At 43.3% G+C, this 17,266-nt stretch overlaps 1 protein-coding gene across 1 annotated transcript in view; it reads right to left on the bottom strand.

Moving 5' to 3' along the window:
- Nucleotides 1-6,679: 6,679 nt before the first annotated feature.
- Nucleotides 6,680-17,266, bottom strand: part of LOC130127625 (heparan sulfate glucosamine 3-O-sulfotransferase 3A1-like) — a 45,239-nt gene continuing 34,652 nt past the window's right edge. The window contains exon 2 of the mRNA XM_056297312.1: nt 6,680-7,301. Coding sequence (XP_056153287.1) covers nt 6,680-7,301 — 622 coding nt within the window. The remainder of the gene's footprint in view (nt 7,302-17,266) is intronic.

The raw sequence follows: 17,266 nt of genomic DNA, 5'->3' as shown, positions 1-17,266 counted from the left end.
AGTTCTTCCTATCAATGGCTGACGCAGAGACTAATACATGCATTTGTTTCATCCAGAGTTGATTACTATAATGTTCTGTTTTCAGGTCTGCCACATGCTCGTGCTAAAAGTCTTCAGATGGTTCAAAATGCTGCAGCTAGAATCCTAACTACAACTAGAAAATTTGGCCATATTACACCAACTTTTGCCCCTCTTCATTGGCTTCCTATCCATGTTAGATTAGACTTCAAGGTGTTTCTGCTGAATTATAAAATCCTAAATGGTCTTGCCTCAACTTACCTGTCTGATCTCCTTAAACCGTACATTCCATCTCAAGCTCTTCACTCTCAAAATACAGGGCTCCCATGTGTACCCAAAGTTAAAACGAAGTCAGCTAGTAGCAGAAACCTTTCCTATCGGGCCCCATTCTTGTGGAATAACCTGCCTGCTGCCATCAGAGTCTGTTGAGTCCTTTGAATCCAAACTTAAAACTCATCTTTTTGCCTTAGCCTACAATTAGTTCCCTTTAAGCTGAGTGTTTCACAACCTGTACTACCAGGCGTGTTGGTTTCTGTCTCAATGACTTTACCAAGCACCGTTCTACCGACGAGATTATAGTGTATAGACTGACTATTGCAAACTGTTCTCTCCCCTCACGTCTTTTCTCTCTCTCTCTCTGAATGATGTCTTCTCCGTTTTCTTTTTCTGTGTGTAAATGGTGTGATGTGAGTCTCCCATGTGTGCACATGCAGTCTGTCCTCCTCCCAGGTCTCCATGGTGATGGTGGTCACCACCTGGACACTGCTTGTCTTCCACCTCATCACATGTTCTTTTTATATATCTTATGGATCCATATAATTTTGTTGTCCTGTTTTAATGTTATATCCTTCTCTCACTAACATGGGACATTGTTTTTTTGTTTCTTTTACATGGTAATGCTGGTCACGTGGCTCGGGTCCTGGGCTATTCCGGTGGCATCTGGACACTGCTTGGCATTCTCCTCATCATATTCTTCGCTTGGCATTCTCCTCATCATATTCTTCATATATCTTCACATATCTATTTCAAACATAGCAGTATCAAGATACAAGAGAAGAGCTAACACTGCTTGGCATCCTCCCCATCATATTCTTCATATACTTTATAATTCTGTTATAATTCTGTTGTCCTCTTTCAATGTTGTATTCTATAAATTGTGTAAACACAACATCCATTGCACGTCTGTCCGTCTTGAGAGAGAGATCCCTCCTCTGGTGCTCTCCCTGGGGTTTCTTCCTATTTTTTCTCCCTGTTAAAGTTTTTTTTTAAGGGAGTTGTTCCTTATCCAATGTGAGGGTCTAAGGACAGGATGATGTGTTGCTGTAAAACTCCCTGAGGCAAATTTGTAATTTGTAATATTGGGCTATACAAATAAAATTGACTTAAAGTGGCGGAAATCCATCACACAGGCTAAATGATGGCGAGATCGGGGGAAGCAGCATATAGGTGGTGTCTGTGAAGCACATAGTGATTATGCAAAGAATCACGTAGATACAGCTGATAGAGTCATTATATTATGATTATTCATATGTACAAAATAACTGATATACTGGCGTAAAATAACTCTTTGGATTTGTCATTCGAGTTTAAACATACTCACAGTTATCGCAAAAGGGCGCTAAGGAGTCAAATCAAATGATACCCCAAAAACTGACCAACATCATTGGACAGGAAATGCATCTCTGATGAGGTGAGGAGAAGGTTTCGGTGTAGCGGTGGCCTCCGAGCCAAGCGAAACGGCCAACAGAGCCACCAGGCAGACCTCCTCCACTCCCCTGAGCAATCCCCAACTCTGCCCCGCAGGTTTTGCTGCCTCCTTGTTTAGAATAACTGCTGCCCTGCATTTCATCCAAGAGAAGGAAAATTTGAGCTTAGCATGAGCACGTCTTTCATCATGTGTCAGGATCAATTATCGCCCTTTTGAAGAGCAGCGGTTCTTTGAAGGAGGTTCTCCTGCTGAAGGATGCGTGAAAACTTATGGAGTCAAAACACACATGTCTGGAAAGAGTTCTCGTCCCAGACAATCTTAATTGCTAATTTTGTGTGTTGTCTGTCGTATTCAAGGCATAGAAGTGACAGTTCAAAGAGCAGCCCCTCTCATTTTATTGCTGGCATGCAAACCATTTCTATAATACTTTTTGATCATGAACAAACAATTGGTAATTTTCATGAGAATGCCTTTCAACTCAAACCAAAGCCTTTTCTGTCGCATGGTTAAAGATATATTTTTTTTCTGTAGGTCTTTTTTTGCAGGCCACAAATCCTCCATTCTGTCACAATGAGGGAAAATTGGTATGCAGAGGCTGCTGGTCTAATCATCTTGGGTGGAAAAAAAAAACAAAAACAAAACAAAAACAAATAAAAAAGTCAAAGGAGGTAAAGATTTATGAATCTTTATAGATATTAAAATCTATGTGCTATTTCTCTGCTGAGAATGGGAACAATTAATTGCTAGCATATTTCCATATTTCATGCGATGTACTCTCAAGATGTGTATACTTCATATTGTCTATTATGATCATTTCTATTACACGTTGGATTATTTGCATGCTTTTGAACCTTCCGAGAAATCTTGCACCTTGGATATAGCTCACCTGAGTGTATCAGATGAAACATAAACCTTTTCTTTTGAGCTTGTTTTTTATTTTTCTATGATAACCCTGATAAATGAAATTGAAACTCGGTTAATTCTTCGGCTGTTTTGTTTTTTAAGGCGGTGTCTGGAGCATGCCTGCTGGAGATATTTGCTCAGACTTGGACCTGCATTAAGAGCTTCTCCTCAGGGATCCAGAGAAAACAGGAGCCTGATCCCAACCATGTCCCACCTCGGGCTGTGTGGCTCTCTGCGTAGATGGGTGTGTGACAGACTACAGGGGATATTCCACAGGTCTGTGTGTGTGTGTGTTGTATGTTTACTGTAATAGTGTATTGCACACATTGTGTGTGAGAGTGTAGCTTTGCATGGTCTGCATGCTGAGCTGCAGATCTTTTTATTCTGTACATGTGCACATTCACAGGATGCACCCTGTGTCAGACAATGCCTGCAACCCTCCTTCAAAGCGAGCTCTCTGTAATCCTCTCCATTTGATTGTTTTTGGTGATCTATACAATGCTGTGGGCATGCAATGTCCACACACACACACACACACACACACACACACACACACACATCAAAAATTTTGTTTTTCTAAGCCTCTGTCAGTTATTATTGTACAGCCCACAGCTCATTAGCTATTTTTTTCATGTGTGTGTGTGCATGTGTGTGTGTGTGTGTGTGTGTGTGTATAGAGACGTCCGTATGAGTTGAGGCGCTGCTGGCTAAGTCACAGCGGAGGGCTGGGGTGGGGTGAGTGGGAGGACGGGGCTGAAGGTGGAAGAGAGGTAATGGTGCACAGGTGACTTCATGCAGGTGCTCCTGCACACCGGCTGCTGCCTTGGCGCGCACACACACACACACACACACACACACACACACACACACGTGCATGCACACACAGACAGATGGCAGGGTATGTGAGTGCATGTGTATTTGTATAGCATAAGACAGGGAGAACGAGAGAGAGGACGAGAGGGAGGCAGGAAAAGAAGTCACACTGATGGAAGGAACAAACGGTATGAAGGGGGAAATCTAAAAAAAAAGGGGGGGTAAAGAGAGGATGAAAGCAACTTGAGGGACTACCAGAAATGCCTGTCTTTCTACAGCAGCCGTCCTCAGAAAACAGCCGCGTGTGGTCAGACCTTGTGGAACAGACAGACTTCACATTCTCTCTCCATCCATGACATTGATACTGGGCCAGACGCTCTCCGACAGAGGTGGTCTGTGCCTCCTTCCCGCAGCAGATGTTGCCGTTTCATTTCCTCCTCTGTCGTTAGCCGCCCTTCAGAGGGTTGAGCAGGAGGACGAAAACTGTCTGGGTTTATTACTCTGACAAACGTTTCACCGAGGAGGCCCCCTGCCAACCCACTCAGGGAAGGAATAACAAACAAATCCGCAACGCTGATGACCCCAGTCAACAAATGAACATGGGCGCACCCCCCCCCCACAACATGGTTCATTAAAGTTGCAACTCAATGTCATCACCCTGACAGTCGCCGCGGCGGAGCCTCACTGGTTTATAGACTTGGATGTCAGCAGATTTCCTCCTCCCCTGATGGCTCATCCGCTAAGTGGCGGACTGTGTGACAGACTGACTCCGTTTACCCGTCTCAATCACCGGGGAGCATGAGAAGTCGGCGTCCGAGATTCCATTGGGCGAAAGAAAAACACATAAGAGTTGTTGGAGGAGGAGGAGAGGGAGTGTCGATGGAGTCGGTCCCGGTCGCTGCTCCACCCCCTCTGCCGATCCGAGGAGGGCTGCAGACTACCGCACCTGACAGTGTCACCTGACAGTGAAGAGTTTCGCCAGGGGGACGTAAGCGCGTGAGAGGATCACGCTATTCCGCTCCCCCCAGTTTCCCCTCCCCTCTGAACAGACACTCCGACAGACCATAGGAGGCGCTTGTGCAGCGACCAGGACACATACTCACCACATAACCGGCTTCCCACCCACAGACACGGCCAATTGTGTCTGTAGGGACGCCCGACCAAGCCGGAGGTAACACTGAACCAGCGATCCTCATGTTGGTAGGCGACGGAATAGACCGCCATGCTACCCGGACGCCCCTGAGGGGGAGAGACCTTGGCAGAGGAGGTGCTGTGATGATGGAGAGACGGAGGCAGCGAGAACAGCGCTTCCCTTAGGCATGCACGCTGCAACCTCGCGTCAAACCATAAACTTACCCAAACGGTCCTCTCACTCCGCCAGAGCCCCATGAGAGTACTGCTGCACAACCGAGCCCTCGAAGCCCCTGACCCGGACTCATCCACCTGCCAGCGACATCCCGAGTCCAAAAAAACAGAAACAAAAAAACAAGTCTCTGTCTCTCTCTCTCCGTCTCACACACACATTGAAAGCATCTTCAAAAAAACTCCTCAGCGCCTCCTGTGACATTCTGCCCCGGAGGCTGGACGGAGATAAGCAGAGACAATGGGAGAAGGTGTAACGGGGGAGATAGGGAAGGAGCCAGGCAGCGTTTTCATGGTTCTGTAGGGAGCTGAGCCTGCGAGGAGCGTGAGCTGCACTTTAATGACGTTAACGTTCCCTCCTTCCCTGCGCCCAAATGGTATCCCATTATCCTGCGCAAATTAATCTTTGTGGCCTTGCATGGATTAACCATCACAAAATGAATGAATAAATAAATAAATAAGTAGAAACGTGAGATCCCATCACATCACATCACATCACATCACACGAAAAGGCAGGATCAGCGTCACTGGGCGCCTTTTTTTTTTTTACGCAACTGTTATCTTTTATTAAAAGTGTGCCTTAAAATTTCCAACATGACTTTAAATTAAGGAGACAACAGTCGGGGACGTTGCAGTAAAACCCACGAAAGAGCACAGCAAAAACCAATAACACGCATCTTGCGCGACGCCCGGCTCGGAAACGCTGATGAGCAAGTGTCTCCTCGAGGCACATCTGTTTTGAGGGGAGCGGGTTTGAGTCTGGGACACAGCGTCGCTATTGTTCTCGGGCTCCCTGGCTTTCGAGTGGCCTCCGCACACGCACACGCACACGCACACACACACACACTCACACACACACGGCGCCCTCCGGGCAAGGAAGGCCCATGACATCAAGTGTATATATACGGATCACAAGGAGGCATGTTGAGGAAATTTGAGTCCTGGTCTGGGTGGGCCCTCTGGAGGTCTTTCCCCTACATCAGAGTTGCTTTTTGCTTGGATAAGAGTAAGTGCTATCTTTGCCCGCTAACTTAATTAACTTGGTTTAACCGAACGTGGGGAAAATGGGGGCGGGGGAGGGGGGGTCCTCGAAATAACAAACTCTCATGGCACCGGGATTGGAAGTTAATTGGAAACAAGTGAGAGAGCTTGTCCACATGTAGAATACACATATCGTATCAGAATAGATAACCAGAAATTAACACTTGGGGGGGGGGGGTATTCATGGTGTACGGGCATAAAGCGAACAAAACCCAAAACACATGGAGAACATAAAGTATGAGCAATAAATCCGTGGTGAGTAACTCAGAATACATACATATCGCATGTGTAATTCTCGAATAAATACATTTCAAAAATACATATATTTTTATCTTTTCATATTCTTTTTTTTTCTAGAGAAATGTTAGGCTTTGAAAGCAGCTAGTTATGCTTAAAATATGGCATTAAATCACTTGGGAGGGGCTTTTACCACCCCCTAGAAATGTTGCATACTGTAATTTCTGTGTAACAGCAATGGACTTATCAACAGAGGAAGAAAAAAAAAAGGAAAAAAGAAAACACACTTTCTGCTGTTAGTGCAGAGAGATATGATGTAATGCTTTCATAGCTCTCTCTCTCTCTTTCTCTTCTTTTTTTTAGAAATAAGCCATCTCCTCACATTTGTCCGACTTTGGATTGGAGGCAGTTCTGATAGTGGAGCCTGTTACAGCAAAACGTTGCATATCTGGCATGCCAGCGAGGGCAGATTAGGCCTCCCATTGCCCTTTCTCACAGACACGTATCGCTTCCGCGTGGTACTGTGCCTGACCCCACCGCCGTACTTCACAGTCAGCAGTCCGTGTTGTTTCTGCGAAAACCAAACAAGAGGCACATTCAATCGTCCCAGCCAAATATACGGCCTGTCATCTGGTAGAACTTCATGTTGAAGGGCCGGTAGAAGTCCCGTAGCCTCTGCACCACCTCAGGGTCAATGTTGGGATGCGTCCTCCCTTTGGTTTTGCCCAGGCAGTGGGGCTTGCTGCTGCCCTCAGCCTTCTTGAGGCACGGGAAGCCCTTGGTCTGGTTGAAGTAAAAGTGTTTGTCTGTGATGATCCTCTTGAGCCCCAGGAAGTCCTGCACACGGCCCAGCTCTCCCGCTGGGTCGCTGATCAGACGCTCGCCGCTCACAAACAGGATCTGGTCCATGGGGAAGTACTGCAGCCAGTTGTCCAGGTGTTTGGCATAGATGCCGATCTGCACGGCGCTCCACGAGGTGTCGATGAGCCCCGTAGTCCTGTTTTTGAAGGTCAGGCTCTCAAAAGAGGGAATGTCGGGCTTCTTGGACAGCGTCTGCGTGTAGTCGGAGATTGCCCTGGTGACGGGGTCCCTCACCACCACGATCAGCTTGGTGTCCCGCGACATGGCGGCGATCCTCGCTGGAGCCTCTCTGGTCACAAAGTAGCTAGGGGTCTTCTCCATGGTGATCTGGCCCTCCAGGGTCTTAGGCATCAGCTCCCTGAGAAGGAGAGAAAGAGGAGAAGGTGGGGGGAAAAAAGGGGAGAGTGAGAGATTTGACTCATAACAAATGCATTTGTCAACTTTCACGGTCATGCAGCCACTCCTGTTACAATAAACACTCACGCTGGAAAGAGTCTCGCTTTGCCATCAGAAATTTAGAATCCAATCACTCAAGAATAACATTTGAAACTGTTTACAGTAGCTTATTTATTCAATCTTCAATGGGTGTCTGTATCTTCAAGCTCAATTAACTGCCAACAGGCGAGACCAAATGTTGGGTTACAGCGTCGGCGCAGAACCCCAAGGCACTTCTGGACATATTGACAATTTTGTCACGAGAGCATCTGGATGTTTCCTCAAGTGTTCCTTAATGTAGCTTCAGGGCCGAGGAAATCAAGAGGCGCCGTCCCCCGGGTCCATTTGAGAGGGGGTACTCTTCACTCTCATTTAACAGGGAAAGAAGAGTGTCAATTTCCATCCATCATATTATGGTATTACCGGTCATAAAACATTAATATCTGAGTCAAGCACCTCCCTCGACATAAACGAACACCTTCTTAGCTTCCAGCCATAATTTCTCTCCGTGTCGATGTTGAGAAGCTACAGTTGCAAGTTTTTCTCCGCACAGATTTAATGTCACCTTTACTTGAACTTAATTTGGAAAGTTGGAGTATTTTGCAATCATTATAAACAGTTCTGCTCAAGGGCTCAGAATATACAGAGGAGGTAGACATAGCAAACTGTCATAAAGACTGATTTCCCTCAATGAGAATAAAAGGAGGAACCCCAGGAAATTAAATCCTAGCGATGAAAGAAAACTCATATATCCCACCTCAAATATTTACGGCACCAAAGTTCAAGTGGGCAAACGGCTTAGCCATAACATTTGGATGTAAATTTGTGTTGGCAAAATTTCCTCATGTGTGCTTGACTCCCTTTCCATCATGGGCTCACAAAGGCGGTGAGAAACAAGCTAATCTATTCAGCCATGACATCCCTCTGCGCCACCACTCCTCCTTTCTACCCCCCCACACTCTCTCTCTCTCTCTCTCTCTCTCTCTCTCTCTCTCTCTCTCTCTCTCTCTCTCTCTCTCTCTCTCTCTCTCTCTCTCTCTCTCTCTCTCTCTCTCTCTCTCACACTCACGGAAGGTCAGTGTACAAAATGTTTGTTAACGTTCTGAACAGAGACAAATTACATGGTAAACCTGACACCCCATGGAGGGCTCACTTAGGTCTGAGCGATGGTGTTGGACCTGAATGGAGAGCGCTGTACAAACCACCATTGCTCTAAAGACCTGCAGACCTGCAGACCTGCAGTGGAGGGTTTTCCATGGTATCGTGGCTGTTAATGGTTTTGTCTCTGTGATTTATTCTGATGTTAGTCATGAGTGCCCTTTTTGCACTAATCGTGAAACTGTCTTTCATTGCTTCATGGAATGCTGTCGACTGCTGCCACGTTTTACATTGCTGGAAAATGTTTTTGGATTGTTAGGGGAGGTCTTTTCCAAACCCATATTCATTCTGGGCTACAGGTACTCTCAGAAAAACAAGGCCCAATGCCAGCTTCTTAATTTCATTCTGGTGAGTGCAAAAATGGCCGCGTATCTGAGCAGAAGAAACAGGATGGAGAAAGCTGGGGACGCTGATGCTGTTTTTGTGTTTATAAAATGTTAAAAGCACATTTAACAGTAGATTTTTTTGCTACTTCAATATGATGGGAAATCTGGAAAGCTTTCGCAGTGTGTGGTGTTGTAAAAATGTGCTTTGCTGTGTTGTCGATGATGAGCTGATCTTTGGGAGTGTACTGAGATGATTTAGATTCTGTGAATCTGCTGTTACTGACCATGTTGGTTTTTATCCTGCTTATTGTGTTGTAACTTTTTTTGTAATTTTTATTAAAGTATTGTCAAAAATAAAAAAAATAAAATCTCTCTCACTCACTCTCTCTCACTCCCCCCTTTCTCTCACTCACTTTCTGTCTGTCTGTCTCTCGTTTTCTCTCTCTCTCTCTTGCTTTCTCTCACTCACTCACTTTCCCACTTTCTCTCTCTCTGTCTCGCTTTCTCTCACTCACTCACTTTTTTTCTCTCTCTCTCTCTCGCTCTCTTCTCTCCGCTGGCACAAGAGCCTTCAGGACAGTGACCTGAACCAAAGCGGGTAAAAGCAGCCCATGAATGATTAACGCTCCTTCTCTTTGCCATTTAGAGCCTCTGCAGAATACAGCTTTAAAATTCACCAAAGTACAGAATGCAAGCCTCAATTATTCATTCCCTTGGCTGGTGCCGCTTAAAGCCAGGACTGGCGCTGACAAAGTGGCCTGAGCTGCTCCCAAGGTAGATGCAGTTTGCTGGCCGTGACAGAACTACTGAGACTGTCGTGAAGGGAGAACCTCTGAACTCTTTCGCACAAAGTGGAGGCCAACGATGGCTGCATGCTTCAGTCTATAGTCTATAGGAGCATGTACTGTGGCGGCCCTAACCGCCACGCTTAAAGAAAATACAGCATCTTCCTCCTGCCAAACCTCAATCCCCCAATATGATGAGCACCATTTTACTGCCTTGCAAACAGGCAAGTAAACAATCATGCTCCGTTTAACACACACAGAGCTAAATGAGATATTTGCGAAGGTTGGGCTTTAAACAGAGGGAGCCCATCTCTGAAGACACCAGCTGTCATACTGAATGTAACGACTGGTTTTACTGATAGCCTTACGCTGTTTCAGTCAAATTCTTGAGATTTTCGGCAATTCCTGAAAAGAATGTAATAACAAGGACAATGAATTAATTTCAATCAAAAAATTTCAGTGTTTGATTTAGGAAAAATCAAATCATGGTGACAAAAGTGTACCCATCTCTAGGGATCGCTATACAAAAGAATACCCAGCATACAGCGGTGCTTGAAAGTTTGTGAACCCTTTAGTATGTTCTATATTTCTGCATAAATATGACCTAAAACATCATCAGATTTCACACAATTCCTAAAAGTAGATAAAGAGAACCCAATTAAACAAACGAGACAAAAATACGATACTTGGTCATTTATTTATTGAGGAAAATTATCCAATATTACATATCTGTGAGTGGCAAAAGTATGTGAACCTCTAGGATTAGCAGTTAATTTGAAGGTGAAATTAGAGTCAGGTGTTTTCAATCAATGGGATAACAATCAGGCATGAGTGGGCGTCCTGTTTTATTTAAAGAACAGGGATCTATCAAAGTCTGATCTTCACAACACATGTTTGTGGAAGTGTATCATGGCAAGAACAAAGGGGATTTTGGGGACCTCAGAAAAAGCGTTGTTGATGCTCATCAGGCTGGAAAAGGTTACAAAACCGTCTCTAAAGAGTTTGGACTCTACCAATCCACAGTCAGACAGATTGTGTACAAATGGAGGAAATTCAAGACCATTGTTACCCTCCCCAGGAGTGGTTGACCATCAAAGATCACTCCAAGAGCAAGGCGTGTAATAGTCGGCCAGGTCACAAAGGAACCCAGGGTAGCTTCTAAGCAACTAAAGGCCTCGCTCACACTGGCTAATGTTCATGTTCATGAGTCCACCATCAGAACACTGAACAACAATGGTGTGCATGGCAGGGTTGCAAGCAGAAAGCCACTGCTCTCCAAAAAGAACATTGCTGCTCGTCTGCAGTTTGCTAAAGATCATGTGGACAAGCCAGAAGGCTATTGGAAAAATGTTTTGTGGATGGATGAGACCCAAACAGAACTTTTTGGTTTAAATGAGAAACGTTATGTTTGGAGAAAGGAAAATGCTGCATTCCAGCATAAGAACCTTATCACATCTGTGAAACATGGTGGTGGTAGTATCATGGTTTGGGCCTGTTTTGCTGCATCTGGGCCAGGACGGCTTGCCACCATTGATGGAACAATGAATTCTGAATTATACCAGCAAATTCTTAAGGTAAATGTTAGGACATCTGTCCATGAACTGAATCTCAAGAGAATGTGGGTCATGCAGCAAGACAATGGCCCAGACACACAAGTCGTTCTACCAAAGAATGAAGTTAATGTTTTGGAATGGCCAAGTCAAAGTTCTGACCTTAAGCCAATTGAAATGTTGTGGAAGGACCTGAAGTGAACAGTTCATGTGAGGAAACCCACCAACATCCAAGAGTTGAAGCCGTTCTGTACAGAGGAATGGGCCAAAATTCCTCCAAGCCGATGTGCATGACTGATCAACAGTTACCAGAAATGTTTAGTTGCAGTTATTGCTGTGGGGCGGGGGCGGGGGGGGGGTTAACACTAGATACTGAAAGCAAAGGTTTACATACTTTTGCAACTCACAGATATGTAATATTGGATCATTTTCCTTTCCTGTCTGTTTTAGGTCATATTTATGCAGAAATATAGAAATTTCTAAGGGGTTCACAAACTTTCAAGCACCACTGTATTTGTTAAGACATACAGCATGTACTTTGATAAGTCTGAAACCATACATGATTGTATACCTTATAAATGTGTAATATTTCTGACTTCCTAAAGCATATTATGACAAGTAAATATCAGCTAGGATTGCTGAATGGTAGTGACTGAAGCGAAATCAAATAAACTCATGTGCCCACTATGGAAGTATAGTAGTGCCAGATGTCCTCAATGCAAAATGGCATGTTAAATTACATGAATTGAATGAAAACATATCGCAGTAACAATGCTTGAATCTTTCTGCACTACAATTTGACACAAATAAAAAGAAGAAGAAGAAGCAATAACCACTTTTCTGCACTGCAGGTTGTATATTTTGATGGAAACAAAATTCCAGCTTTCAAAATTTAACGCACAAACATTCACCTTCCTAAAATACAGTTACAAAATTCGGTTTTTAAAATACAATTTTCGTTATTCGGTAGGTAATATTCAACCCATTATTTTTTCAACTTCACAAATTCAGTCTGCCAAAACTCAGTCTTGACATTCACCATCCAGGTATCACAGGAAGAGACACCAGCGGTGGCTAACCATGTGCCATGGAGAGCCATGTGTATGCAGGTTTTCATTCCAGCTCGACTCCACACCAGGTGATTTCACGGCGATTTCACTGATCCATTCTTCCTCTTTGGTTGAAGGGTTGCTAACAGTGAAATCACCTGGTGTGGAGTCCGGCTGGAATGAAAACCTGCATACACATGGCTCTCCGTGGTAACATGCTCCTCGGAACCTGCTCCAAGCTCCGGTCCACATGAGTGGTGATGGGATTGTGCGGACAGTGGAAGCCACAAGAGAAGGTGAACCAAGCGGTATATTACGTTGTACTTTGTTGATCAATAAGAAAGTTGGATATATTTTAAGTGTACTGTTGAATTCCTTTGTTATTTTTTTCCGGCAAAATTATAGTCATTCATTCTAACTTGCGACTAGCTAGCTAGCTAGCTACCCTTCACTGTCTGGTTTGTGACCAGTTTGGCTGACGTTAATGTTGACCACCTGCATGAAGTCAGTGTGGGCTTAGCTACATACCTACTAGCTATCTTTACTGATCGCCATCAGTGATGGGACAGTGCTGAATTTGTGTTCTCCATGTGCATGGTTGCCAAGTCCGCTTATAATACGCGAATTTGGGCTTCTTTTTTTTTTAAAAAAAACTATGGTTGCTGGATTGTAAAAATAATAAGCGACTTTGTTTTTACATTGAGTGTATTTTCACCAGCAGCATTGATTGACACTATCTGCTTACAGCATGGCTTCTGCGCGCGAACCTTCGCAGAGCCTACGGTGCAGCCTGCGCGTCGAGGCTACCCAGCATGCAGTCGGCTCTGTGAACCTTCGACGTGGACGCATACAATCAGAGCGGTGCAATTGGCCCTCCCACAAACCTATATATGTATGTTTGTCACAACTTTGCTGTAAATGTTTGTTTAAATGTTTTGATCTGGTATCTGGCAATGCAGAAACTGGCATTTCCAACATTTGAATTGAATCAGTGCCTGCCATATACTATAGCCTAGGCCTACTTTGTTGGCGTTTGATGAGTTTTAGCAAAATAAACAGCACACAGAAACAGGCAGGCGCACGCACACATACTCTCTCTCTCTCTCTCTCTCTCTCTCTCTCTCTCTCTCTCTCTCTCTCTCTCTCTCTCTCTCTCTCTCTCTCTCTCTCTCTCTCTCTCTCTCTCTCTCACACACACACACACACTGGTTTGTTTATGTCAAATAGACATGTATTGTGAATGTTGTGTTTAAATGTTCTAATTTGCCAAACAAATAGGCATGTCAGAATTCGAATTGAGTTTAATTAATGCCTGCCTTCCCTACGTAGGCACACTTTGTTGCTGTTGGATGAGTTGGTAAAATAAATTCTATTTTTGTTTTTCAAACTCTAAATTGTTTCAGTTTAATATATTGTCGCGTCCTGCAGCCGGGACGCGAACCCGTATCTCCCGCACCGCGGGAGATCGTTACAATATGTTATTGAGGCCATGACAGGCTATAGCGGTATTGGGCTTGTTTTGGGCTTGTTTCTGAAGCCGCGTTTGCTTAATTATCTCGCGAGAGTTGGCAACACCGTCCATGTGCTGTAGCGCACTAATCTAACCTCAAAAGAGCACAGAAAGTCCCCGGACCCCAGGCAATTAAGATTTCGCCAAAGATGTTGGGCTTCTTGACGTTACCGTGCACTGATGTTAACCAGCATGACAATTAATTTCTTGGCCTATTAGCTCTCTTTTCAAGGCGGCATAATTTGGTCTGTTTGAGGATTGAATTTTTTTATTGACTATTTACATGCGCAGCCATGCTCTTTCGAAGTAAATAGGCCATCTTAGCTCTTTGAATGTAAGCTCATGTAGTAATGCTAACCATGCTCATGTATACAAGTTATTCTGTTGACCGTTGAATTTTAATAACTAGCTAGCCAGAATCAGAGTCTTATAAGTTAGTAAAATAGTCGCCCCACATGCTTTGAATGTCATTTGTAAACACTGCGGTAAACTATTTTATGGAGTTCAATTGCGCAAATTCATTAAGGTACATATTTTGGCAGTGACTGACATGTTCTCCGTAGTAGTTAATTTTAGCCTATCCAACTGGTTACAAAAAGTAATAAATTAGAAATAATAGGGCTAAAAACCAACCTATCTAATTGAAAAAGGATAATAATAATAAAATGTGCTTAAAATTTGCTTAATATGAATATCTAAACATGAAATTAACCAGTCACTCATAGCTGTTAAACCAGATAGCGTTCCTTTGACTGTTTGAAACTTTTGAGCTGCTCCATGCACTACATATACTGGGCAAAAGATTCTTCCATTAAAGTCAAGGGGGGGGGGGGTGTCACGGCTCTGTTTCTACACGGCTCCCTTGATTGAATACATGACTGTTTTACTATGCAGGCAACGAGGAAGTGCCGAGGTCACCCAGGCATCTTTTGTCCCTCTTGAGCAATTTTCAGGGAGGTTCAGCTGGGCCTAGCCAGGACGGTAACAGGAAGCATTTTCACACATTGTGTGTTTGTACACAAACAGTTACTGGGACTTTTTTTGTAAATACTTTGTGATTTCTCTCTTCGTAATACATTTACAGACAACACAGTCGAGAAGGATACACGGCAAGGACATCTGTTCAGGCAGAAATGACCAGGTTTAACACTTTTTTATGCTATTGAAATAAGTAGGCTATCTATGTCTTTTAATTAGATGATTAGAAAAAAAATCCTTTTCTTCAACAGACGCTTTCTCGGGATTGTTCGAAAACCACAGAGGAAACACCATTTTTATGGTGCATATCCTGTACCCAGCAATCCAAAACCCTTTCAGGTGTTGTTCCACATTCCCCCAACCCAGAATGAGAGGTCTCCAAACAACCAAGAGCAGCTGCTTCACACTAAAGGAGGACTGGGATGCCGAACAGGAAATTTAGATGAAAATATGACTCATGGAGTAGTAAGTAATTTGTTTCACCATATATGGTGTTTGACAAATTGAATATGTTCAAATGAGTGTCTAGTAGCTTGGTTAATTGTCATGTACAGCAGTGGTAGCATTTGTGCTACTAATTTGATTATTTTGTACCTGCGCTCTCCTTTTCCCTGTAAAAGATATGTGATGTGCTCACTGAATTATACCAGAAGCTGAAGGATGTCACTGGTAGGCTGTTTTACAAAGCAGGAGGTAAGTATTCACTTAATTAACTTGTGCAGGTGTAATTTAAGTGTGTAGGTGTGTGTATAATGTATAATGTTTTTATGTATATATACATTTTGTTTTGACTTGAAGGTGGTTGGGGAAGTAGAAAACTTCTCGTGGTGACTCCTGCAGACTGTGGCTATAAGAGGATACTAAAATCTGTGAGAACAAAAGAAAATTCTGTTATATATGTAGTGCCACTCCAGGAGGAACTTGAAACTATTCCTTTGCCACCAGCATCTGAGGCCTTCCACAACATGCCAAAGGCAATATGTCAAAAAAGAAATTGATCCTTTCCTGTTCAAGTTCTTCCTGACTGCATCAAGTCATGCGGTGTTGTGGCGGTGGATGACGATAAAGCGGAATCGGGGAACAGTGAACAGGTAATCTTACTTGATATATTCAAGTTTTCAGTTGCGTACCATTGAACTGTCACTATATATTTGACTAGTTTGTTGGTGAAACATATGTTAAGACGTTCTTAACCATATGAAGAACCATAGGGTCTCTTTTTATGTTTCCATGAGTACACTCAACCGTCTGTGTTAGTTGAAGACTACACATAATTTTGGAAAGACTAGGGAAAATATATATTTTTTAATGCATTTCAATATTGTCTTAGATTTAAATTTGCGTCTCCATATATCGCATATTTTGTATTAATGTATCATACATCATACACTTGTTGTCCTATATGCCCAAAAGAAATGGTCCTTAATGTCTTGGAAATTCATGCCAGCGTATGTGGGGAAATGTATTCAATATGGATAAAAATCTGTTGTGTGAGATGATAAATCTTTGTTGTTATTTCTAAAATATACAGTGTATGTTTGTTTTTCCTACACTGTAGAACAATGAATGACACAATGAACAACACAGTTTAAGTGCCGTGTGGAGATAACAGTAACTAAGATTGCTTCTTATTGTACTTAACTAATGCCAGTGGATACCTGTTGGGTGACATTTGAGTGTATTTCATTTATCACTGCCACACTAAACTAACAAAATCTGTGCTTTCTGCCCATCTAGATTGGATGACTCACCCTGATCCCAAAGTGGCCGTGTCCTTGCGCACACAGGAAATTCTTTGTCTACATGAGACTGGGAAGCCTCTTCAGATGTACACATGGACCTCAGATCAGGTGTTGAAGAACAAGAGGGAACTTATCAACTTCTACAAGCAACAAGATGGGGAGTGGACATGTGCCCTTAGATGCCAATTGAAAGGTAAAGCATAGAAAAGAGCAGTTAAAGATGAAAATGAGTTCAATGAAATGTGTAGCACTATAGCAGTGTTGTAATTATTTGTCCACTTTATTATGTGTTATTTAGGGGAAACTGCAATTGGTGATGGTGTCACCAGGCACCTTTTTTCCACAATTCTTTACAAATTGAAGTATGATTTCAGTTTGAACTTGCTTTAACTTCTGGCATGTATTTTTTATTTTTAATAGATTTGGCCTGTAAACTACAGACTTAATGGACCGGCAACAATGTCCTGGCAACAATGTCCATAGAACATGAACTGGCACAGAGAATTGAAATAGAGGACGCAGTTAAGACCTTTGCTGCAATGAAGGCCCGCTGTGTACACTTATGAAAGGTAAGCTTTATTTGCTCTCTAGTTGTTGTTTAAGTTGCTGATGGTACTATGTGCTTGTGCACATTTCATGTGTGTGTGTTTCAAACACATGAGCAAGTGATGTATAGGAGAGATTTGCACTGGTATTATTTAGTTTGAGGAGCCGAAATTGGCTCCTCAAAATTGGAAATTAGCTATAAGTGCTGTCATGACTCAGCTGTAAAGAATTTGGAACCATTTGG

The sequence above is a fragment of the Lampris incognitus genome, chromosome 17, assembly GCF_029633865.1.
Source record: "Lampris incognitus isolate fLamInc1 chromosome 17, fLamInc1.hap2, whole genome shotgun sequence".
NCBI lineage: Eukaryota > Metazoa > Chordata > Actinopteri > Lampriformes > Lampridae > Lampris > Lampris incognitus.
The sequence above is the reverse complement of the archived record's forward strand: the minus strand, read 5'-3'. Positions and strand labels throughout refer to the sequence as shown.